Here is a 26,867-nt window from a genome sequence, read left to right as displayed (position 1 = left end):
ACGGCTCTTGCACATCTAATATATTACTATTATTGATGGGACACAGTTGACTTTCATTAATTGAAAGTGCTTTGCACTCAGCCCAATTTCTATTTCTCAGCCTGATTTGCACTAAATGGACCCACTAAGGAAAAGTGCCTAGTCTGGTGCCTGGCACATCATGAGAGCTGTGTGGGTCCTGGCTGTGACTTCTGTGCTGGGGACCTCCTGTGCATCATGACAACTTGTCAGTTCACCACAGACGGCGCAGGGAGGCCGAGGCCAGCTCACCGATGTCGAGGACCCTCTGCTTCGCCGTGTGCTGCCGGGAGTGCCAGTATTTCCAGTACTTCAGCTGCTCGTCGCGGTTTTTGTCTTCACTGAAGACCACCATCACCACGCTCTGCAGAGGCGAGAATAATGGAACTTACTTTTTGTTCTGGGCCTCGGTTGCTTGCACGGTCTCCATTCGGAAAGTCCTGCCAGAGGTGCGTTTCTGAAATGCGGCTTTTCTCGCTTTACAAAAGCCCAGACATGCTCAGTTACATGGTTTTGTTTTAAAATGAGCCAACTTAAAAAAATGATTGGAGCTCGGCCAGCGTGGCTCAGTGGTTGAGCATCAACCTATGAACCAGGAGGTCATGGTCTGATTCCCCTCAGGGCTCATGCCCAGGTTGCAGGCTCGTCGATCCCCAGGATGGGACATGGAGGAGGCAGCCGATCAATGATTCTCTGTCATCATTGATGTTTCTATCTCTCTCTCCCTCTCGCTTCCTCTCTGAAATCAATAAAAAATATGTTTAAAAAAATGATTGGAAATGAGAACAGCACATAGAAAAAAAAAATCCTACATCATTTTTACCCTGAGTCATAAACAACCAAATAAACCAATTACCAGAAAATTTAATATTTTGTGAGGTAAGTAGGAATACAAAAAAAAATATTTTTCTTGTACTAAAAACAAGCATATTTTTGAAATTTCTTATCTTAAATATAGAATCTGGCATCATTTATAAAGGAGGAAGTATCAGTTTCTGGCCTAATTAAGTGCCTGAGGCTGGAATACTGGATTAATGAGAGAAATGCTAAAGTAATGAGAAGAACAGTAAAAGATGAGTTCATATTGATGAATACAGATGTACATCACAGATATTTCATAGACCAAAAGATGCAAGATCCACTATGTTTTTTATTTCAATACAATGTGTGATGTGCTTTAAAAATGAGCTTGAGAAACTAATCATCCAAAAACTCCTTTCAGTTCTCAATTATAAACAACCTCATTAAGCTAAATACTGTCTGTGATAATTTGCTGTCATTTAGACAATGAAGAAGGTACCAAAACCAAACAAATAAACAAGACCAAAGAACCCCTAATTACAGTCTCAGGGATATGACTCTCCCTTCTCACTCCATATCCAAAATACTTCCTAGTGGGCATTTCCCCACCACTCCACAAGAATGTTTCATTGATTTATATTCCTTCATAATTTCTCCTCTGTAGCATTTTACACACTGGCAGCACAAATCATTTTACAACAGGGCGGGAGAGTCCTGCAACCTATTTTCAGAGCTCTGCTATTCTTTTCCTTTTCAGTAGAGAAGGATTACCAGTTCCCTCCCTCTCTTGGCAGGAGCGAGAGTGCCAGAAGCTGGCAGGCTTCCAGGGCACTTTCATTTCCCACAAATAGGACTAACACGAACGTGAACATTCCTCCATGTCACTCCTGGGAGGGGTCATAGCATGCCTTGCCCCTTGGCTCCTGAGGAAGCATTGGGCTGCGAGGGCTTTTAACCAAAAGGCTCCAGGGACACAGATGAACTGCATCCTCCTTTACAGAAAAGAAAGCAGCAGCAAATATGGAGAAAAATGTTCTGACTTACGGCTACTCACTGGAAAAATTAAAACCAACTGATGGCAAACAACAGCAGCAGCAGCAGCGAGGTAGCACACAGGCCATGAATGAAGCTGGGAAAATTCCTTGGATACATTCGGAAAGCATGTTCCAACCGCCTCCCTTGCCCGGGGCTTATTGGTTACTGATTAAAATGATAAACTGCGAGCCAATCAGTTCTCTTGCCCCAACTCTCTGACATTTGTTCTGGAGTTATTTATTTTAGAATTGTTTTCCACACCCTTCCCACAAGGCCCTGAGGTAGCAACTGCATTCCTCGGATCCCTCTGATTTCCTGGAGGAACGCGGCCCGTACCCTGACTTTGCTGATGGGGTGTCGGAAGCATTTGTTGTCGCCCGTCTCGCTGAGCGTTATGGCGTAGAACTGTCCCTTGTTGAGGTAGGTCATGGGGCCCTCCCCCTGCTTCTGGCGGAGAGACTTGGTGGCCTCCAGGGTGTACTGAAACGTGCCGCTGTGGAACAGAAAACAAGCAGTGGTCAGAGTCACTCACTTGAACACTACTGATCAATTTCACATTGATTATCACTTGGTATGAATATTAACCAATATTTACTCTGTTTCAGAGACAAAACACAACAGATGGCAAAAGAGATGAGGCCAGACCAAAGGTCACTGCTAACATAATGTATACAGACAACATTTTTAATAGGGGCTCATAAACCAGATGGGGAGGAAGTCCATGATGTGCCTGGCCAATGGTGCGAGGCCGTGCTAGGAAAACCTCTGTTGGGCCTTAGCTGGCAGTACACAATGCCTGAAGTTGAAGAACTTATAGAGCTTGCCACTTTTATCCTAGTCACAAACCAGATGTGTGAATGCTTTTGTTCAATTCACATACATGTAAATCGCCGTCTGTTTGTCTCACCAAGATATTGCAAATATATTCTACTTTTAAAAACTCCAAAATGTGAAAACCCAAAACTCAAAACTACTAAACATTCATTACTAAACATCTAGCTCCATAACAGGGAGTATTTTTTTATTTATTTTTTTACTTTTCCTAAGCCTGCAATATGCGAACAACGGTCCATGGGCCAAATCCAGCTCATTGACTGTTTTTGTAAATAAAGTTTTATTGGAACACAGCTACATTCCTTCATTTAGTGAATGTGGATGGTGCTTCTCCATGGCTGCTTTCACACTGCATAGCAGATTTGAGTGGCTGTGACTGCAAGCCACCAAATCTAAAATATTTACTAGATAGCCATTACAGAAAAAGGTTGCAAATTATTGCTCTAAATGATTTCCCTAATATTTTAAAAATATGGTTTAACTTAAAGAACAAAAATACTCATTTTCCCAACTTGGAAGAAAAAATCAATTGTTTTAAATGAGCAGCAGGTATGAATCATAATCTCTTTAAACATGCTCATTCAGAAATATTTATTGCTGCTACACCACAGGATGGCAAACATTGATGACACAATAACAAAAACTGTGTATTTTCTGAATCATCAGAATCTCTTCATTGAGTCTAACTATTTTTTAGCCCTTAAAATGGCTTACAAGATTACTGGCAACTCTTGCTTCCTATGTTGAACATTTTTGCAATGTCTGATTTTTTTTTAATTTTTACAATGAGAAACAATTTGAAGGACAGAATAATATTCCTCTTACATGATAAAAATCATAGGCTTAAGCTGATAAACTAAAAAAATTCCAGAATATGTCTTAGACCAAGGCGGGAAATAAATCATTCAAGACAGAATCAATTCCACTGTCATTTTGTATAAGCAATTCCAATATAGCCACTCAACCATAAAATTCGTGGCCTGGACAGGATATTCAGGACTGCCTACACCAGTAGCTTGCAACTTATCTAGGGCACAGGCTGTTTGAAAATGAGAAGAAAGCTGTGAACCCTCTTCCCAGAAAAAAGCATATATGAACATAAATGGTTCTGAATATAATTTCAGGGATCTCTCTAGCCCTCTCCCTTCCTCTCTCAAATCAATAAAAAATATATATATTTTAAAAAGGTTAGAAAGTATAACTTGGGGGTACATTTACTTTCTTTTTTAAAAAATATATTTTTATTGATTTCAGAGAGGAAGGGAGAGATAGAGAGAGATAGAAACATCAAAACATCAATGATGAGAGAGAATCATTGATTGGCTGCCCCTCACACGCCCCCTACTGGGAATTGGGCCCGCAACCCGGGCATGTACTAGTTAGTATATGCTCTTGACTAGGATCGAGCCTGGGACCCTTCAATCCGCAGGCCGACACTCTAGCCCAGTGGTTCTTGTTATGCCCAGAATTCAAGATCCCCAAGAAACCAAGCCAGGGAGCCAGTCCGATGCAAAAGCTTATTGAGTTAGCTAACCCGACCCGAGCATCCAGTCGACGCAGCGACCGGAAACCGAGTGCTACTCATGAGAAAATCAGGGCTTTAATAGTGAGGGGAGGGGAGCTGACTGTAGGCCCTCCAATTGGCCAGGCGCCAAGTTGGGTCTTGTTACACAGGATGTGGTCATCTCTATGGCGCGCACATCCCTTGCTTGCCATTGGTTAGTTCAAAGAAATCCCAGGCGTGGCCAGCAGAGGCCTGGACCTCCAGGAAGAAGGCACTCCTCCGAGCACATGGCCTCCGCCCCAACATGGAGGATTCAGGGCAAGATAGAGGGCATAGCCCTCGCCCTTTCAGTTCTCAACCTTCCTAATGCCACAACCCTTTAATACAGTTCCTCATGTTGTAGTGACCCCCAATTTCATTGTTACAAATTGAACATAATTAAAGCATAGTGATTAATCACAAAAACAATATGTAATTATATATGTGTTTTCCAATGGTCTTAGGCGACCCCTGTGAAAGGATCGTTCAACCGCCAAAGGGGTCGCGACCCACTGAGCCAAACCAGCTAGGGCTTGGGGGTACATTTAAAGGCTCATCCGTTCATCAGTTTCCAGGGGCATCTCCTGGTAACCTACCTTGATGTCTGGTCATACATGTATTCCTCGGCCCCAACTGAAGCACTCCGAAATTTCTACAAAATATCCAAGTTATAGAAATTAAAACCAAGAAGTGAGTCATTATTACACATTTTAAAAAGTGATAAACGTATCCAAACTGTCTTGTCCTCACCTTAGAAAGGACAATTACATATTTTGGGTATTACATTTCCAGCTGTAGCGAAAAGGGCTGCCATTTGTGCGCAAAACCCACACGTTGCCCGCATGATGGGAACTGCCCTCAACAAAAAGCATTTGTACTTTGTGTATTATTCACGCGTGTGCAGGTGTTCTTAAAGTGTTTGCAGGTTCTGGAAACTGTTTCCTCAAACATATAAAACATCTCTTCCACTTTCTATTACCTCTAATGCTTATTCCAAGTCAGAGAATCTGAGTTACTGGAACAGGAATTATACACATCATAGTCCAAGCATTATAGTAGAGTGTTTTGGAGCATAGTTTCTAGAGCAGGACTGTGTAGCGTCAAGATCTAGCTCTCTTGCCTGCTGGCTGTGTGAACTGAAGCAAGGGCCATACTTTCTCCACCTGTAAAATGCCTGCTTATAGTGATTAGAAGGACTAAATATGCGAATGAAGTATAAGAACCATAAGCGTTATACAGTGGAACCTCGATTTTTTAAACTTAATTTGTTCCAGGAGGCTATTTGAGAAGCCACATGTTCATGACAGAGAATCAAAGATTCAGATTTAAGCTTCTTTTATAATCAATCAATCAATCAATCAGCAAAGCATTTAACGGGAATTTTTTGAGGCTTTATTATTCTCTTGGTGCCAGGAGAAATATAGAAAAACTATACGGCACTGTCCTCTGAGAGATAAATATTCGTGGGTAAATTCATATGAAAAACAACAAAAGAAACAAAAATACAACAAAAGAAACAAAAGTACAGCAAATGACTATGTTGAATCATTCATTTATTCATGCAGGTGTCCTGACTGGAAAAGCACAGAATGGGCATTGCCAGGGAAAACCAGCAATATTAGAAGATTTCATGGAGACTGTGAACTTTGCTCCGACCCTTGGAGCCAAAGAGAACCTTTTACTGAAGAAATTAAAAGAAAGTAATCTGGGTGAGAGAGGACCACCATGATTCAAGACAAAATGATGGTACAAATGCAGTACATAGATGGAGTCAAGAACATAGGCCTGCCCTGGTTATGAAGGAAGGACCTGAAAGTCTACAGTAGCCACTAGCCAAATGTATTTACGTTGATTAGAATTAAATAAAGTTAAACATTCAGTTCCTCAGTCAACCAGCCACCTTTCATATACAACATTGACATATGGAACTAGTGGCTACCATCTGGGACAGCATAAACAACGTCCATCGTTGCAGAAAGTTCTATTAGACGGCGAATTTATGAAAAGGTATTTATACTTAGTTAAGAATTAGGAAAATTTGGAGTATGAGGATAGCATGATGAAAAAGATATTTAAGGAAGTATTTTAGAGATAGAGGGGATGCATTTCCAAAGTCTTTGAAGGAATATGTAATAACCTACAACAACACAGGGTGAACCAGAATTAATAAACATGGCCTTGAATAAATTTATTGTCCATGCCATAGAGCTCTGCAGCCTGAGGATAGGCTACCCTACTAAAACATATTGGACTTATAATGTCTATAATTCTAATCCCCTGGGAGATATGAAAAGGTGTGATATACTACAACTGTTCAGACTCAAAGAGATTGGTCTATAGGCTGACTGAAATAAAGAATCACTCCAATAACTATTAGTGCATGTGAACAAGAACTATGAAAAAAATAGTTGATATGTTTTAGACACAAAATTACTATTCTCAAGTTTAAATTTTTCCCCTTAATTCTGTTACATTATCTTTCAAATTTAAAAAAATTAAATGTAGAGTCCACTTGGGATCTATCACCATCCTTCATGAGACATGCTCACACTAATGGGTCACATGGCCCTAAATGATTTAGTATGAAGAATTAGAACCAAAATGTTGGGCCATTCTGGCTACAGTTACCAAGTTTTCACAACTGTTTGGAAATCTTTCGATATAATTTGTAGGATGCCTAAAGGCAAGCAGACAGCCAACATCGCCATTGATGTAGCGCATCTATATATTTCTTAATTATTTAGGCCAAACTACTCCCTTCCTGATACCACTATACACACACACACACACACACACACACACGAGTCAGTCTCTACTAGCGAATAAAACCTGCTCATTCAACAAGGGTCTTAGACATTTTAATAATATTCCTAAAAGAATACTAGATTTTAGACGAATTTTCCTTAGTGAAATTTACTTGGTGAGGTTACTGAGCTCACCTAATCTATAGCCTGTTGGCAATGCCACAGCTCAAGATCATAATAGAGCATTCCATTTAATTCACATCAGATTGAAATACAATATGCAAGGTAAACACCGATTTCCAAGACTAGGAGAGCAGCTAAAATATCCCAAATATTCCAAATACAGTGGGAATAATCTTCATATATAGTTTCTGGTAAGTTACTTTCTCATGCACCTAAAAATAAAACCCCAAATACAATAGCTTCCTTTCACCAGCCTCTTTATCTACAACACAAACACAACTGATAACACATCCCCCAAATAGCATGATGGTTCGTTGACATTGGACAACATCCACGGACTCTTCTGTGACTAATGGAATATTTCTACACCATGTAAGAAAAACATCAGGGCAACCCTTCAGTGAAAAAGCATGTACCTCACATTCCCATGTGGAGTGATTTTAAAACAAACAAGCAAGCGCAGATCACTGTTTCTGTAATCTCTATGGGCACAGGAGAAGAATAGGTACAAAGTACATATACACACACTTGATTATTGAAAATACAAATTCTTTCTTGAATATTCAATCAGACAAGATCGAAGAAAGTTATATTGTTTTTTAAAAGCATAGGCAAACAACTTCAGCTACCCATTGGGAAGGTTACAAACTAGAAGAGGTCAAGGTAAAAACTTTAAAAAATAGGAAGTTTCCACACAAAAATCTCTTCATTCCTTATAAATATTTAATTTTTAAGATCAAAACTAAAACAAAGGAATCTGTCAGCTAAGCGTCAAAAAAAATATTCCTCCACGTACCTAGACCAATGGTTTATTAAAACCTGCTCATAATAAAAGACACAAACACATTTTTAAAAATAGCCGTCAACTCACAGTTCAATTCATTTATCCCACTTTAAAAGGAAATAGAGAACAAAAGTTAGCTGAGGGGCCCGGCCGGTTTGGCTCAGTGGTTGAGCGTTGGACCCTTGAACCAAGAGGCTACTGGTTCGATTCCCAGTGGGGACACTTTCCTGGGATGCCTGGTGGCGGCTGTGGCTCGATCCCCAGTGGGGGACAGCCGATGGATGTGTTTCTCTCTCATCGATGTTTCTCTCTCTCTATCCCTCTCCCTTCCTCACTCTCTAAAATCAATAAAAACATTTTTAAGAAATAAAAAAATTCAACAGATCTTAAATAAAATTTGTTTCTAAATTTAAAATGAACTTAGCTGGGGGTTCTGGATTTGGGTTCTTGCTACTAACGAAAAGGCGGGGACTCACCTCGGAGGTTCCGTCCTTGAAGCTCTCGCTGTAGGTGCTGTCCGGGGTGCTGCGCTGGTCATCCTTGAGGTAGGTGTGGCTGGCCATGGCGGGTGCGCCGTACGGAGCCTGTTCAAAGATTACCACGCGCTGCTCCTCCCCGTCTCCCCGGGGATAGTGCACGGGCGGGGCCATGAACACTGGCGTGAAATCTTCGGCTTTCACCACCGTGATCCCCGACACGGGGATGATGGCCGGGCTCTCGGGGACGCTGGCGCTGTACTGCTCCCGCTTGGAATTCTCCAGGTGGTCTTGGTTTAGGGACAGGTTCACGGGGACAGTCTTTAGGACCTGGACTCGGTTCTCTCCTCCGCTCAAGTTACTCTGGGCTTCGCTGGTGCCAAGACAGTTTCTGTGTGTTGAAACCCACCCCAAAACAGGATAGAGTTAGAGAGCTCGCCGTTTTGCAACCCTTGATAAAATAACGGCTGCAGGCGATGATCAGTGGGTATGAACGTATCACAATCAGAGGAAAGGCTGATGGCGAACTTCACAATGGGATCCGAAGGCTCTCTGCATCCCTAGGAGGACAACTACACCTGTGTGCCTCCTGCAATCAGCCCCACCTAGCAAGTGGTACTACTTTAAAAAAAATAAAAGAAGTTGACCTTAATTCTAAGCAAGCTTTTACATCTAACTTCCAGCTCTCGGGCAACACAGGAGCTGGAAGAAAGACCTAGCCAACATCATAAAGAAGCGATCAGACAAACCAGAATGCCGCACGCACGTCCTACTGACCTGGCTTCTTCAGTAAGTCAGAGGCACGAAAAAGGGAGAAGGATGGGGGGCTTACTCTAGACTTGCAGAAATTTAAAAAGGCATAACAATCAAATATGATGAGAGGGTCTTGTTTGGATCCCGATCTGAACAAACCAAAGAGGCGTTTATGAGGCAACAGGATTTTTGAGGCAATTGGATATGGACTGGGCGTTAGGTGATATTAAGGAAATATGTTAATTTAGTTAGGGGTGGTAAGGATTTTGAGATTATGTAATGAAGTGTCCTGGGGTTTTTTTAGATATACAAATCAGAAGGAGTTGCAGTAAAATGGCATGACTTATTTTAAATTCTATTGCCATCGGAAAAAGAAAAGGAAGGGAAGAGAAAAGGTAGAGATTAAGCAAGTGTAACAAGCGTTATCACTGCTGGATCAAGAGGATCAGATGGGCATTTGGGGGTCACTACATGGTCCTCTTTACTTCTGCAGATGTTTGAAAACTTTCAAAAGAAAACATTTTAAAATAGTTTTATTAAAAAAGGCAGGAGAACTAATATGGTCATTTGAGGGCAGATGAGAAGGATATTTTCCACTTCCCTGTGGACTACACTAAAATTTAGAAATTGTAGGAAAAGTAAGAAGTGAGACTTTATCATTTAAATATTTTCACTAAATGAAGGAGTAACATGAGCTCACTCATAGCCTTAGCACTGAATTACATTCGGGGCTTAAGGAAGTGTGTAACTGTAAAGGAAGATCTCTCAGATCTCAGACCTCCTGGCTGGTACAAAGAGAAAGGAGGATTTAGAAAATTAATTCTTGCCAGGCTAGAATAAAGTATTTTCATTTACACTAAAGAATTCTGGGAGAGAGCAGAAGCAGAGAGAGACTGGTTAATGGAAGATTATTATTGATAACAAAATGATTTTACTAGCAAAGTCTCTGTGGTCAGTAAAATCTGAGGCCACCTCTCACTTATTTATTGATTACCCTGATGGATATCCAGAGAAAATACATGTCTTGCATGGAGCCCTGTCCCTGATGTCTGCTTTATTTAAACTAGCATGTTCCTTGTAGGGCTTCCCAGCATCTCTCACACAGAGAGATATTCTAATAAAATTGGTTCTCCCAAGAGTTGAGCTCTCTTGGCTCCTCTCTATAAAGGAAGTCCATTCGCTTCTGAGCTTGCCTAACTCTCAAGCAGGACTTGGTATTTCAGCTTTGATTTTTCAGATAAAACTTCAAAGTGAAGCTGGAGGAAAGAATAGCTCCGCATGAACACAGCCAACAGAAAAAATATCTACACTTCTCTGAGTCTGTCACAGATCTGTACAAATCATTCTAGAAAATAACCCCTTAAAGAATAAAATCGCAAGTCTGCAAACATTCTGGCTTTAAGTAATAACCTGCTTTCGTGGCCAAATCAAGCGCTGAATCTGTATAGAGGACACAGTGAAAATTAAGAAAATATGTTTAATCTGAATCCAGTTAGCTGGAGGATGCCAAAACCCAGACCACCCATTTATATCAGCATTTCCTAAGCCCCATTATTTAGAACATTTGCATGGAATGTTAATAGATGTTCCTCAAAGAAAGGAGTCCATGATAAAATCAGCATTAAAACAAAACAAAAAAACTCTTTGCCATAACAAGACCACCCTGGTGGGTCACAAACACCACAAACACGGTAGAGGCCCCCCAGGCATTCCTTCACCTGTTTAATTGTAACCCAGAATTTCTGAAAGCCATTTTACCCCAGACCTTTTTGTGGAGGATTAACTATTAATACTGGTGGGTAATGTCCTGCAAGTTGAGTGTAGAAGTGTTGGTCTACATTTATTAGCTACCAAAGCAATTACCCAGTTTCCACTCCTCTGGGCTTGGAACTAGTGTAGTCTTAATGGCTTTGCCAAAATATGACAAGTTAACCAACTCCTCTATAGGTAAAGAGTTCATTTTCGTCCACATTTCTTAATTCTTTTTTTTTAAAAATATATATTTTATTGATTTTTTACAGAGAGGAAGGGAGAGAGATAGAGAGTTAGAAACATCGATGAGAGAGAAACATCGATCAGCTGCCTCCTGCACATCTCCTACTGGGGATGTGCCCGCAACCCAGGTACATGCCCTTGAGCGGAATCGAACCTGGGACCTTTCAGTCTGCAGGCCGATGCTCTATCCACTGAGCCAAACCGGTTTCGGCCATTTCTTAATTCTTTAAATCATATAAAATTCCAGAATTCTAAACAAAAACGTAGGTCAAGAGATCTTTGGTGTTCTTAGAGATGAGCAAACGATGGAGTTGTATAAACCTAGCTGAGTCATTATTATAGGATGAGGAGATAACAGGCTCAGCAGCATCCTTTAACGTGCAGGTGGGCCTCTGTAGAACAGCATTGCCTTTCAAAGCGGATGCGGGAGAACGTCTAGAACAGTGGTTCTCAACCTGTGGGTCGCGACCCCTTTGGGGGTCGAACGGCCCTTTCACAGGGGTCGCCTAAGACCATCGGAAAACACATATATAATTACATATTGTTTTTGTGATTCATCACTATGCTTTAATTATGTTCAATTTGTAAAAATTAAAAATCATCCTGCAGATCAGATATTCCCATTATGATTCATAACAGGAGCAACATTACAGTGATGAAGTAGCAACGAAAATAATTTTATGGTTGGGGGTCACTGCAACATGAGGAACTGTATTAAAGGGTCGCGGCATTAGGAAGGTTGAGAACCACTGTTCTAGAAAGACATCCCAAAAATGGATGATTAAAACAAAGTAAGAATTATTGTGAGATACCGACTCACCTGCAATATAATTTAAAACTGAACCAAATATTATAAAAGGAGAAAAATGCAATGCTAAGAATGGTGCATTCAATATACTTTTAAAAATAATTTTGGATTATGTCATTGAAAGTCTGTTTTCCAAAGAAGCAACTTCTGTACTCAGTTGTAATGATATCATGCTAGCACGTGGCACCTTAATTCATGAATGCACCGCCGATCAAATGATATCCTCCCAAATCCCATTCAGCCAGGGTCTACTAAGTCACAATTAGTCTATACAAGGTGGTTTTGTGTATTCCTCACTGCCAGCTTTCTTAAAGGTATTCCATTAAAATCACAAAAATAACCATTAAAATACAATGAGCGCCTGTCACTTGAAAGGTGTTCTGAAAAATGCTTTCCTAAAACATGGTTCTTTTGTCTATTATGATGCAGACAGAGTACACATCTGAGACTCATTTGCGCCCCCATCCCTCTATGATTGCTGATATGGGACCTTGCCGGGAGCCGGTCCATGCTTGCTGTTTCAAGGGACCTGGCATATATGGCATACTGTTCTTAATATGTTTGCTCACCTTCTTGGCACTATGTGTTTTAACCAAGGTCTCTGAGAAAGGTTGTTTCCCCAGGTAGGGATTTTCCCCTGAAGTTAGGGAGGGAATAAAACCTCTTAACTAAGTGCCAGGCGGGTAATTAATCACCTTAACTATGAACAATCATGCTTAAGCTACATAATCTTTACTCCCTGGAATGGAGATAAGAAACGCCCTAACCTTTGGAATAGAGATTGATAGGATTGGAATCAACTGGTATAAATACAGATGTAACAAGACAGAACTTAGAAGACAGAACTTAGGAGACAGAACCTACACAGAACCTAGAGACAGAAGAACTTCGCTGGAGAGAACATGGCAAAAGATCCTGGACAGAAGCTGGAGACAGAACCTAGAGACAGAACCTAGCGAGAGAACCTGGCTGAAGAACCTGGCTGGAGAACCTGGAGAACCTAGCAAGAGAACATGGACACAGAACCTGGCTGGAGATCCTAAGCAGAACCTCTCTGGAGATCCAGACAAGGACTTTGCTGGAGATCCTGGCTGGAGATCCTGGCTAGGCTGCTGATCAACTGAACACTGCCTCTGTGTCCTTCCTTCTTCGCCGACTCCGTCTACGCCTTTGGGAACCCCTGGACCTGCTGGGGTTGGACCCCAGCAGGACCTTGCAGACAGCATAGTCTTTGCTTGATAAATAGTGGCTAGATGGAGGAAAAGCTACAGGGCTTAAAGAGTGGCAGCCTCCTATTCCCTGTCATCACTACTGCCAACCGGGACCCAGGGCCCACGGCAGCATGGGGCATCAGCAGGTCCCTGTGGATCTGCAAATCAGATGCAGCTAGTCATAATCATCTGCTGGGGCACACCTTGGAGATGATGCCACAGCTTGGGGCTGCTAGTTGGTGGGGTGCCCCCACTGCTAGTCATATAACAAGATCATAATGTCACAAGCAGTCCCTATCAAGGCCAGGTAAGAGTCTGACTTAAGTGCCAGCAGGGGATTTCATTTCTCCTGGCTTCATATTTCCATTTGAAAAAACCTGCAGTTGAGAAATACTGTGGGGGCTCCCTCCCTTCTGCCATGGAAGAGATGTATTTGGCCGCTTAGGAAGAAGTAGCTGAGCAGGATGGTTCAGTCCCTTCTAGTTTCCTCCTTATGTCTGGATCATCTTGGTCAAAAAGAGGTGACACGCCAGTCACCACGGACCAGATGAGTAAGCGTACCTAAGGCAGGACTGAAATGATACAAATTGTAGGAAAGGAGTATTATGTAATGATCTCCCTGACATCTGTCCTGTGCCTCCTCGCTGACAGTGTCCACTGCTACCCAGAGCCTCTTCCTCTACCTCATCAAAAGCAAGCTCCAAGTGTCTGACCCCCTCAGGAGCCTGATCACAGTGACACAGCCGTGGGAGTGGCAGAAACCTCACCTCGGCAGTGGGCTATCTAACTATGGGGACTTTCAGCCTCCCCGGAAGTGGGTAGGTATATCAAGAGCCTGCTGGTGACCCTTCGGATGCACAATCAAAAAAATGCAATTTTCTCTCCCTACTAAGAGATCGGGTTTGGGCCCAGACTCCCAAAGACAGTTAGAGGAGGCTATGACCCTATCTCCTATAGGTTAGTGCTGTTTGAAAAACAAAAAACAAGCAAACAAAAACATCGAACAAGAGATTTTTGGAAGCCAGGCATCTTCCTTTAACTAACACGGTACCTTTTGTCCTGATCTTCTTGGTTGTCACTTGCTTTGCTCACAGACAGCAGCCTCTTGTCCCGAGGAACCTGGGAACGTCAGAAACCATCAGTGAGACTTACATAGATGCAGCTGTGACCATGTGCAGAGCTAGACACCAATAGGAGCAGATACACTGAAACGGGACACTCTCCAGAGGAAGGCGGCAGATCTGCTATAGCCAGGAGCTGGTTAAAGGTGGAGTAGGTGTGACGACAGTGGACCAGACACAAAGGGGTGATGCTAAATGGAGGGCCACACAATCACGATTCTGCTGTGCACTGCTGACATGGACAACCATCCTGAACCTGAGCCACTCCTCAGCCCTCCCCACCTTGGGAGGGGATGGGGGAAAGGAATACAATAAATGAAGGATGGATCTGGACATCTGTGCCCTACAGCAGACAGGAACCATCTTGGAGTTACAACAAGCATCCTATTATGGAACAGGTACTGACCCTCTACTCTGATGAGGGGCTGCAGGTGCTGACATGATGGGGAGCAAACTGGGCAGGGACTGCACTGTTCAGTGAGGGAGCAGCATCTGATATACCTGGGCCACCCTTTACCATCCTCTCTACATAGTTCAGGGACCTGCTTCCACAGTTTTTTCTTCTAACACACTTTTATTGTCTCCACAATGCCGATACGCTGCCTGAAACATGATTGGAAAAGTACTGCTTGGGAGAGGCGCCCCCCACCAGCAGTTTCTGATCACCATCTAATCACCCTACTGCAGCTCAGATTGCTTGCATATCTCCGCCATAGTGTTCACACATGGAAATCGCAGGTTTGGATTTGGTTGGTTGGATAGTTTGGGGGGGCAGGCGGGTGTTTTACTTTTTTCTTTCTAGATCTTCCTTCTAGCCAAACTCCTCTGCATCTAAAATGCAGTCCTCACTATTTTGACATAAAAGAGCATTTATGAGAAGTGTTTCTCTTCTGAATTCCCCTAGCAATTCTTACAATTTCCACTCACCTGGATTATATGCCAGCCCAGTCAACTGGACTGAGGAGACATCATAGCAGGGTGGCTAAGGGTCAAGACTTACTGTGGGTTCAAATCTCCAGCTCTACCACTAACTAAACTCTGCTTCACTTTCCTTATCTATAAAACAGGCTTTATGGTAGCTTTAGACCTCACAGTTTTCAGTAAAATTAGATGAGTTAATTTTTTAGAAGCATTTAGATTGTAGGATACAAGTATCCTATATAATAAAAGGCTAATATGCAAATAGACCGAACTGCAGAACAACCAAACAACCAGTCGCTATGACATGTGCTGACCACCAGGGGGCGCGCATGGAACATGGCGGGCATTGGCCACAACAGGATGGTGGAGTAGGTGAGTGGGGGCACCAGACCAAGATGGGGCGCCAGTTTCTGTCATCGGTGGCGAGCCTCTGGTGGTTACTAAAAATTCATTGCTCCCGCACGCTGCAGTCTGGCCCAGCGCTTGCACCTGCTGCTGGCGCCAGTTCTGCTTGCACCCGCTGCCGGCGCCCAGCACTGGCCCTAATCGCTCAGTGCCATCAGCAGGTGTGAGCAGCGGCTGCTGGCTCCGATCGCTCCTGAGGGCTTTTACACCCCCCCCTGCTCCTGAGGGGTGATCGGGGCCAGCAGCCACCACTCACACCCACTAGTGGTGCTGAGCGATTGGGGCTGGCGCCAGTAGTGGGTACGAGCGGAGCCGACGCCGTCAGCTCCTGGGAGCAGTGGTGGGAGCAGGACTGCCAGCAGACAGAGGACTGGGAACTGTGGTGGGAGGGGCCAGCTGAGGGCCCGGAGGATGGGCCGAGACCCGCCCCTGTGCCCCCCGCAGCCTCACAGCCCCCAGTTCCTTTCAAGGTGCATGAATTCATGCACTGGGCCCCTAGTTTCTTAAATAAAAATAAAATAAATCAACTATAAGTTCTTCATTCACATGTCAATGTTGAGAGGCTACATGCAACACTCCTGGCATTGCTAAATGCTGGGTAGAAATGAGATTAATAAAACATTGTTCCTATCATCTACTAAAGATAATATATAAACATAAAAATTCAATACACAGCACAACCATGTTCATAGCAGCATTACTCACAATAGCCAAAAGGTGGAAACCTCAATGTCCATGTATAGATAAATGGATAAACAAAATGTGGTATATACATACAATGGAATATTATTCAGCCTCAACAATGAAATTCTGATACCTGCTATAATAAAAACAAACGTTAAAGACATTACAAGCCCGGTTGGAGTGGCTGAGGGGTTGAGCTCGACCTATGAATACGGAGGTCAGGGATCGATTCCCAGTGCGGGCATGTGCCCCGGTTGCAGGCTCAATCCCCACTGGGGGATGTGCAGGAGGCAACCAATCAATGATTCTCTCTCCTCATTGATGTTTCTATCTCTCTCTCCCTCTCCTTTCCTCTCTGAAATAAATAAAAATATATTTTTAAAAACTTTAAAAAATAGATAAAGACCTTACAATAAATCCCATGGGACTTAAATCCACGTACTTCCCTCTGAATGCCTGCTTCCTGGTTCAGCCGCCAACAGCCCTATTTTCTTATTCTTCTTAAAGAAGACCCTTTAACATTTCATGTAATATTGGTTTGGTGGTGACGAACTCCTTTAGCTTATTCTTGTCTGGGAAGTTCTTTATCTGTCCTTTGATTCTAAATAATAGCTTTGCTGGGTAGAGTAATCTTGGTTGTAGGTTCTTGCTTTTTATCTCTTTGAATATTTCTTATCAATCCCTTCTGGCCTGCAAAGTTTCTGTTGAGAAATCAGTTGACATTCTTATGGGAGCTCCTTTGTAGAAAGTAACTGACTGCTTTCCCCTTACTGCTTTTAAGATTCTCCCTTTGTCTTTAACTTTTTACATTTTAATTATGATTGTATTTTGGTGTGGGCCTCTTTGTGTTCATCTTGTTTGGGACCTTTTGTACTTTCTGGACTTGTATGACTACTTCCTTCACCAGGTTAGGGAAGTTTTCTGTCATTTTTTTCAAATATGCTCTCTCTCTCTCTCTCTCTCTCTTTCACTCTCTCTCTCTCTTCTTCCCTCCCTCTCCCTCTCTCTTCTCCTTCCAGCATCCCCATGATGCAAATGTTGGTATGTTTGTAGTTGCCCAGATGCTCCTTCTACTATTTTCATTTTTTATTCTTTTTCCTTTTTGCTGTTCTGGTTGGATGTTTTTTGCTTACTTATATTCCAAATTACTGATTTGATTCTTAGCTTCATCTACTCTACTATTGATTCCCTGTAAATTATTCTTCATTTCAGTTAGTATATCCTTCATTTCTGACTGGTCCTTTTTTATGCTGTTGAGGTTTTCACTTAGTTCATTGAACTCTGCATCTAGTAGATTGCTTGTCTCCATTTTGTTTAGTTCTTTTTCTGGAGTTTTGTTCTGTTCTTTCATTTGGGATATGTTTCTTTGTTTCCTCATTTTGGCAGCCTCCCTGTGTTGCTTCTATATATTAAGCAGAGCTGCTGTCTCCCAGGCTTGGTAGACTGGCCTAGTGCAGCAGGTGTTCTGAGTCCACTGGCACAGCTTCTCTGATCACCCAAGCTGGGCACTTGAGGTGTGCCCCATGTGGGCTATGTATATCCTCCTCATGTAGTTGAGCCTTGATTATTGTTGGCACATCAATGGGAGGGGTTTATTCCCAGGCTGATCAGCTGTAAGGGCTGGCTATGACCACCAACCACTGGCCACTGATCTCCGACCACAGTGGATCACCACCCCACAGAGCAGGACTTATTCAGTAGGGCTCTGATGCCTGAGGAGTCCAGCCCTTGAGTGTGTCACATGTGGAGGTTGCTGGGTGGCAATACTTCGACATGATCTGAAGCTGTCCACTGTGTATGCTGGCTCTGGGCCTCCCCTGAGGTGCAGGCCAGGGCTAACTGCCACCTGTTTTCTGCCCAGGGCCACATGGCATGAGCTACAAAGTGATCTGCAGATAGCTGCTACTTGTGGTGGGCTTGGAGGTGCCCAGGTGAGGCAAAGCTGCAAACCAAAGCCAGCTGCTGCTAGTGCAGGACTGAGCCACTTAGCAAGAGGGGGCATGCTGAGGCCAGATGCTACTTGTTTGAGAGATTTTAGGAAAATCTGAAGCATGAGCCACTGGAAACAGCTTGGGTGAGCCTGAAAGTTGGGTGGGGCAGGACCTCAGTGAATCACCAGGGCGGGGCAAACAGTGATAGCCAGGTTGATGGAGTGTCAGATATGGTGCCCGGCTGATGGCTCTGTGTGGAGGAAGGGCTCATCAAAGGAACAATGGCCTCTGCTAGCACTTCTGTACGGGAGAAAGCCACCCTCCCAGCTCTCTTACCCTGTCCTGAACAATTCAGTTCCTCCCTCTATGTTTCTGGTGCCTTTCAAGCTGCTGCCCCAGCACTGGAGCTCAGAGGGAGTGAGTCTGAGTTAAGTTGGTGCATTTGGGGCCCTTTAAGAAGAACTGCCTGGGACTCCAGCAGCATCAATCTCCCTCAACCTCAATCCCTCCTGGATTTTACAGCCAGAAGTTATGGGGACGTCTCTTCCTGGCACTGGAACCCTGGGCTGAGGGGCCTGGTGTGTGGCTTCTGCAGCTGAGATGTCCCTCCCTTTTTTTTTTTTGATCTTTTTTTTTTGTCTTCACCCATGGATATTTTTCCCATTGTGTTGTAGAGAGAGTAGGAGAGAGGGAGGGAGGGAGGTGAAAGAGAGAGAATGATCGATGTGAGAGAGATACATCAATTGGTTTCCTTCAGCACCACGAGCCCTGACCAGGTGGAGGATTGAACCTGCAACTCAGGTACGCGTGCCTTTGAGTGGGAATCAAACCCGCGACCCTTCAGTGCATGGGTTGACAGGACTGGCCAGCGCTCCCTCCTGATTTTTCTCTGCCACACTTGGGTGTGGGATCAGGCTTTTCCATGTCTCCCCACTCCTACCAGTCTTAATGCGGCTTCTTTTTTAATTTCTTAGTTGTCGGACTACTATTCAGCCAGATTTCAGGCAGTTCTGAATGATGGCTGTTGTGTAGTATAGTTGTAATTTTTTTTTTTAAATACTAAATGCAATTTTCCTCATTAGAAAACATTTCTTGGTGATAGATATCTTCACACTGTGTGGTGTTCATACAAAATTTTTCAGTTTAAAGGTGGTTTTTCTTTTTCTTTTTTTTTTTAATATATTTTATTGATTTTTTACAGAGAGGAAGGGAGAGAGATAGAGAGTTAGAAACATCGATGAGAGAGAAACATCGATCAGCTGCCTCCTGCACATCTCCTACTGGGGATGTGCCCGCAACCCAGGTACATGCCCTTGACCGGAATCGAACCTGGGACCCCTCAGTCCGCAGGCCGACGCTCTATCCACTGAGCCAAACCGGTTTCGGCAATATAGTTGTAATTTTGATGTGGTTGTGGGAGGAGGCAAGTACCGCATATACCACCATCTTGCCCGGAAGTCCAAAAAAAAATTTTTTTATGGTGAGCACTGAATTGTGTATTCCCAAAGTTCATAAGTTGATGCCCTAAACCCAAATGTGACTATATTTGGAAATAGGGACTTCAAGGAGGTAATTAAGGTTAAGTGAAGGCTTAAGCCCAATAGGGCTGATGTCCTTATAAGAAAAGGAAAAGACACCAGGGTACACACACAGAGAAAAAGTCATGTCAGGACACAGCAAGAAGATGGCCATCTGCAAGCAAGAAATAAAGAGCGGTCTCACTAGAAATCAACCCTGCCAGCACTGTGATCTCAGACTTCCAGCCTCCAGAACTCTGAGAGAGAGAAAAAAAATCCGTTGTTTAAGCCAACCAGTCGTGGCAATTTGTTATGGCAGCCTGAGCAAACTAAAACTGTATAATGGAATAGATGTTAAGAAATGTACAGAATTGATCTGTGACCTTGAGTAAATCCTACTTAGTTGCCTGAACTATAAACCATAAAACAGGATAGGGTTCCCTGCTGTGATCCTGTGGTAACAGTTTAAAAATGTAGGTGAAAAGACTTCCATTTCTTCTCCAAGGAAACACAGATGGCAGATGATGCAGGTGATGAAGAAGGGCCTGGGGCCCAGGGCCCTGGAATGGGAGGCTGCAGTGGTTGGGTGCATGATGTGGCAGTGGCATCCAGGCCTGGGTCATTGGTCATGTTCAGGGCCAGGACTGGGGCCGCAGAGCTCCCAGAGGCAAGGCCAGGGACAAAGACATGAAGATCAAATCCCTGGAGGAGATCTATCTCTTCTCCTTGCCCATCAAGGGATCTGAGATCATTGACTTTTTCCTGGAGGCAACGCTCAAGGAAGAGGTTTTGAACATGAAGCCAGTACAAAGCAGACCCGTGCTGGTCAAAGGCATTTGTTGCCACTGGGGGACTACAATGGACATGTCAGTCTGGATGTTAAGTGCCCTGAGGAAGTAACCACTGCCATCTGTGAAGCCATCATCCTATCCAAGCTCTTTACTGTCCCGTGCAGCGAGGCTACTAGGGGAACAAGATTGGCAAGCCCCCCACTGGCTTGTAAGGTGAGCACCGCTGTGGCTCTGTGATGGTGCCCCCAGGGACACGGGCCTCATCTCAACCTCCCCCCGCCCCCACACACACACACCTGCCCCTGCCCAAGAGGCTGCTGCTGATGGCTGGTATCCATGACTGCTACACCTCAGCCAGGGGCTGCACTACCATTGGGGCAACTTCACCAAGGCCACCTCTAAGACCTACAGCTATCTCACCCCCAAGCTCTGGAAAGAGACTGTGCACCACGCCTCCCTATCAGGAATTCACTGACCACCTTGTAAAGACCCACACCGGAGTTTCTATGCAGTTTCTGTGCAGAGGATCCAGGTTCCAGCTGTGACCCACCACATAATTCCATACAAGAAAAATAAATAAATAAAGTGAATTAAGCATGTTTTTTAAAAAAGACTTTAAAATGTATACAGTATAATACTGTGATATGCCGATGCCAGCTTCTAAGGACAGGGACCACCATTTTCTGTGTGTCACACATACTCCTCTCTGACAAAGCCCACCACTGTCCCCTAAGGGATAAGGCACTCCAGCCTGAGGAGTAAGGAAAAATGGTGTCGATCACAGAAAGAATCAGAGAGCATTCTAAAGAGGTAGTAAAAATGTATAAAATTTAAATAATAATGTGGAGAGAATTATTACAATGACTTCCCAACGTTTTTCCTCAAAAACTAAACTCTTTTTGATAACATTTTTCTTTACTACAGAAGAGTCTATCCTCAATGTAGATTAAACTTTGTTATAACTTTAACATCAGCATATATAAACAGGAACATCCAAAGGGCTAAGGTGTGAAAATGATCATTTGGACACAAAATTTTTGGAAACAAGACTAACTCTTTAATGTTTTAATGTTTCAAGCAAATATAGTGAAGCTTATATAAAATAAACAAAGCCATGTTATTATATTAATCTACAAAGGCTTAGGAAATACTTTAAATATTTTATATCCTAAATTAGTAAATTAATCGTGGAAAATAATCATTCAACAGAAAGAGTTACAGACTTGGCTACAAATGGAGTTTTATGAAAAGTCTCTACTCTGCATCTCTAAGTATTTACAAAAAGCAATATTTCATCTCATTTAAATATTAAAAATGTACAACAGGTGAGGTAATCCAGGTGACATATTTACTAATAATTATTCTCTGGGAAATAAAATACATTGTTTTCATTAATTACTAATGATTTTTGTTTTGATCTGTTTTTCTTTTTCATTAATACAAAACAATCACCCTCTAATAAAGATATATGAAATTATGACCATTTCACAGTAATGGAATAAAATCTACTTTAAAAATGGAGCAATATATTTCTTCAAAATGTATTTAATATATTTCCTCCTGCCCTCATGAAACTATTAACAACATTATTTTAATATAGTTATAAAAGCTGCAAAAAAGAAGTTGTAATGACCCAAGTAATTAAATCAGGGTCACTTTAATGATGTGTTACTAGATTTTAAAAATCGATGAAACTATCAAGTTTTGACTATTTCTTTTTATCTTGAAGGAAACGGTTTGTGAATTCTTTCTAAGGATGAGACCTTTTCGGAACATTATGTACTACCACAAATGTCCAATAAAGCTGAACCTTCAAGGACTGGTCTAGTACATGAGTCTAACTGATAAGTTCTGTGTTTTGGGACCATCCTCAATAAATTTTGAAATTTTTACTCCAAAACATGTAGAATGCATCCTTGTATTTTTTCAAATGAGCTCCTCAGTCAAAAAAGAATTAAAAGTATAAAACAACCACAAACAAAGAAAAGCCTACCATGAAACCATCTTCGTTTTTCAGGCTCTTTTTTGGGGTTTGTTTTTTTTTTTCAGGTGCTGCCTGTTCACTGGAGGAAACTGCCCTATTTACATGAAATGTAGTTTAAGCTCTAACACATGCTTTCATCTTGAGTCCAAGCCCCGCAAAATTAAAATCCTTTCTTGCTATGTCAGCAGCCACTGGGGGAGTTCTATACCTTCCCAAGATGACTGTCAAAATCTGCCAACTCCACTCTCTTGGGAAGGGGGGGAAATCAGCATAGATGGGCAAGGGTACCAGTGGAAAATCCTTCATATATAGAGTATCTCAAAAAAATGTATACACACACTTTGAATAATTATAAAGGCAGTGTTTATTAAAATACATTTCATTTTCAAAATTGAGCTATCAGCTGTTAAAGTGTGTATACATTTTGAAAAGATTCGTTTATTTGAGTTAATAATATCCTCATTCAATATCCCCTCAATGGCCTGACCTGTCAGTTACTCATATCTTGTCTTGCATCTTAGATAAGGCCAACGTGGCTTGGCTCTCATTCATCTCCCCACAGAGGAGCCTCCTGTGTGTTTTAATGGGGAAAATGGGAAGAAGCTGGAAGAGCAGGCCCAGAGTTGGTGGGGGGGGGGGGGGTGTGTGTGGGGGGGGGGGGGGTTCGGGGCAGATCTTTGGAAAGCATGAAAACTCTGGTTTAGGAGAGGAACAGGGACAACTCAACTTGCAAAAGTAGAGGCGGCTGAAAGGAAACAGGAAGTGGTAAGCAGGAAGGAAATAGGAAACCAAGACCAAAACTTACTAAAAGGAAAATGGTTTCTCTTAGGTTATTTTCTCATGATAGGGGGGGGGGGGGGGGGGGGGATGTGGGCAGTCAGTTCTTATTCTCAAATAAGAAGTTCACTGTGCCCAACCAGCCAAATAAACACCACCATTCTCACCTTTGAGCCAAATCCCAGCATTAGCCAATGCTGTTTACAATCAAAGCAGCAATAAATCTCCTCATTCAGTAAATACTTGCTGATTTTTTTACACTTCACTGGTTCTAAGGGAGCAGGTCATACCAGATATATAGTCTTTTATAGTTGAGACAGATCGCTGTTTGTTGTTTGATTTCTTGAAATACTCCTATTTTGAAGGTATCTTATGGCAGGTATATTTGTCATATAAGTGTATTACACTTATTTTATTTTAAGGGTCCTTCAAAATATTTAGTACCCACCAAAACAAATGGAAACAGAATTGTAACAAACTTTAGGTTCTGAAATGGCTACAAAGGTCTACCCCAAAAGCATTCATTGAAATATTCCTTATAAACCGGAAAAGTCTAAAACCCCTGAATGTTCTTTATAAAATAGAAATCTAAAAGCAGCCTAAATGACCAACAACTGAGCAATCACTAAATTAATATAATTAATATTACTACACAATGTAATATTCTTAATCACTAAAAATAATAATCAAGTTAAAGTGTTTGCAATATGACATGGAGTAGGAATTCTATGTAAATAAGATGTTTGCATGTGAACAGAGAACACAGAAGTAATTATCCCAATGAAAACTACCTCTGGTGGGTGGGAAGATGTGCTTCATCAATGGGAAATCAGTGAGGCAATGAGAACAGGAAGAGGCTGAATTCCACAGAAGTGTGGAAATACTACCTGTTCTCTGGCCTGGGACAAAGGCTCTGTCCTTCTTCTCACCACTGAGGGGAGGCCCTGGGGCTGAAGAGGAGGGAGGTGGGGCTGCAGGATCTACCTTGTAGTAGTCATACAGCAGGCCGAGGGCGGCAGCGCTGTCCTCATCACCATTAATGCTCATCATCGCCTTGGTGGCTGCCGTCAGGGGATTCTCCAAATATGACTTCCAGGCTTCATCCTCACTAGTGTAGGCTCTTCGGGTGTTGAACGGAGGGTCAGTGGGCATGGGCACTAAGGCCACCAGTCGTTTATTACTGTAAAAGCAAAAAAAAAAATAAAATAAAATGAGGTTCATTATCGGAGAAATATTCCTTTCCCACTAAGACTATACACATTCTATGGTTAATGTGTACTTCCCCAGAATGGAGGGCACATGAAGATTAAAACCAAAGTGACTGCCTGCCACATGGCATTGATAAAGTCCCTGGTTTATATCGTCACTGTCTGTGAGAAGTAATAATGGTCTTTGAAAGGTTGTATAAGTAGAGGAAGTTCATTCCCCTCACACTTGGTTTTTCCATATCCAATTATTCTAGGAGCCAAATCATTTAATTTGATTATTCTTCATTAATGACTATTAGAGTGAAACCCTGTGAGGAAGCAGGTTTCATTTCGTTCTGAGTTCTAATTAGAAATATCTGCAATACATAAATGTAATCACACATTAATGATTACTAAAAATTGTCTCATCTAGTTTAATCTACACGCGAAATTGCTAGGGAATTAGAGGCTACTGCAAGTCTCTTAATTAAAAAGCCGATGTAAGCTACTCTGCAAACAAGACTCGTAGATATGCTGCATAATGAGAATAAGAAGCAAGATGATGAGACAGTGCTGCCACAGAATCCTACCATACAGTAAATGACAGAGAAGCTACAGGATACAAAAATCATCAGCGGAGAGTGAGGAGTGTGTCTAGAGAACTGGCAGTAGAGATTTCAGTAGAGAACTGACAGAAAGGGGCTGGGGTAAGCGTTTATTAACCCTGACCAAGCCAAACTTGGGTAAAGCAGCAATTGACAAGCAAGGCAATTTCTTAAAGAGGATGTGACAGTAGCTCAAGTGTCCAAAGACCATGACAGTCCTCAGCAGCCCCCCGGTCAGGGCCCCAGCTGTCAAGTACAGGAGCCTAGAGAGGCGCTGGCACTCATCTCCTGGCCCTCTCTCACTTGTTCATGGAAATGGAAACAAAATGGAACAATGAGGCACTGTATTTCAGTAGCTCCTACACCCACTCACTGTGACAGGACAGGACAGGTGAAGGCCGTCACTGTACTAATCAATGGAAATGAAGCCACCAAGGGCCTCTGATGGTCATTCAGTTCTAAAGGAGGTCCCTTTTCGCTGACGTTCCTACCGGACCTTGCAGGGGTAGATGGTCTCTCAGCTCACTTTGTGATGGAGAACTGGTGTGAACCCACAACAGTGTGTGGCGGGTCCTTTAGGTGCTGGCCCGGTGCCATGCCCTGGTGTAAGGCCAGAAAACAAGTGACCTTGGTAAGATGTATTTGGGGTGGGGGTAGGAAATTCACAACTAGCAGGATGGAATCTATGCAACATGGTCTTTAGACCCCTGATTTGCACTCTTTGTGCCAGTGGTTTGGTAGAACTGATTTGGGACCAGAGAGAGGATATTAACCCAATTGCAAATGAATTGGATTAAAAGGATATAATCAAGTTTCTGGAAGGCAGTGAGAAAACCCCTGGTGGAAGGGTTTACCTGCCATTATGGGAATCGCATAGACCAGGGGTGGGCAAACTTTTTGACTCGAGGGCCACAATGGGTTCTTAAACTGGACCGGAGGGCCGGAACAAAAGCATGGATGGAGTGTTTGTGTGAACTAATATAAATTCAAAGTAAACATCATTACATAAAAGGGTACGGTCTTTTTTTTCAATAGTTTTATTCATTTCAAACGGGCTGGATCCAGCCCGCGGGCCGTAGTTTGCCCATGGCTGGCATAGACCCTGAAAGTGAGCCCTTGCTCGCCCCTTAAGGTGGCGGAAAACTGCCTGAGCTTCAGCTTCTTTGGGCCTCAAGTCAGAATAGCAATGCCCACCCTACTGACCTCATAATGTGATTGTCAGGATCAAAAAAAAAATGGATAAGACAGTTTTCTAAACTGCACAAGCTATACAAGTAACAGGTATTACTGTCACTGCACAGTTCTATGTTCCTGTAAAGTGTGTGGGTATACCAATTTTTGGTAACATTGATTATAATTTTAAAATGCTAATGAGAATCATTAATTAAAGGGAAAATGAAGTTGTCATTTAGCAATAGCCATAAGTATTTATTAAGAGCCCAATAGGTATCGGACATCATGCTACTTATAGAGGAGACAGTGGTGAATGAGATAGGCAGTAGCCCATGTAGCCTGCTGGCCAGTGGGGCAGAGCTGGTACCACAGAGGGATGAATGGGAGAAGGGAAATGGATGGTGTCGTGAGGGTATGTGATAGAGGGGACTAACCTAATCAGAGAATCTAGGAGGAATGGAAGTGTCTACAAAGACCTGAAGGATAGGTAGCAATGTGCTGGTCCCTGCTGAAATGGGCAGATGTGGGGAATATTTCTCAAGGCGAAGAATATGTTGGCAATGCAGAATACTAGAATTCTCTGACA

At 42.7% G+C, this 26,867-nt stretch overlaps 1 protein-coding gene and 1 pseudogene across 2 annotated transcripts in view; one reads left to right on the top strand and one right to left on the bottom strand.

The window, feature by feature from the left end:
• The window catches only part of GRHL2 (grainyhead like transcription factor 2), a gene marked incomplete at its 3' end in the record, with an annotated part of 79,866 nt that extends 55,310 nt beyond the window's left edge, over nt 1–24,556 (bottom strand). The window contains exons 1-6 of the mRNA XM_081111620.1: nt 24,301–24,556; nt 14,237–14,304; nt 8,419–8,809; nt 4,828–4,883; nt 2,191–2,347; nt 271–382 (exon numbers count right to left, since the gene is read on the bottom strand). Of these exons, the coding sequence (XP_080967746.1) occupies nt 271–382; nt 2,191–2,347; nt 4,828–4,883; nt 8,419–8,809; nt 14,237–14,304; nt 24,301–24,537 (1,021 nt within the window). The 5' untranslated portion in view covers nt 24,538–24,556. The remainder of the gene's footprint in view (nt 1–270; nt 383–2,190; nt 2,348–4,827; nt 4,884–8,418; nt 8,810–14,236; nt 14,305–24,300) is intronic.
• Nucleotides 20,289–21,030, top strand: LOC308533211 (small ribosomal subunit protein uS5-like; annotated as a pseudogene). The gene is made up of 2 exons: nt 20,289–20,294; nt 20,401–21,030. The product of its transcript is annotated as a small ribosomal subunit protein uS5-like (transcript).
• Nucleotides 24,557–26,867: the final 2,311 nt, after the last annotated feature.

The sequence above is a fragment of the Myotis nattereri genome (genome assembly GCF_964212035.1).
Source record: "Myotis nattereri genome assembly, chromosome: 17".
Taxonomy (NCBI): domain Eukaryota; kingdom Metazoa; phylum Chordata; class Mammalia; order Chiroptera; family Vespertilionidae; genus Myotis; species Myotis nattereri.
Note: the sequence above shows the minus strand (reverse complement) of the source record. Positions and strands in the feature narration are given on the sequence as shown.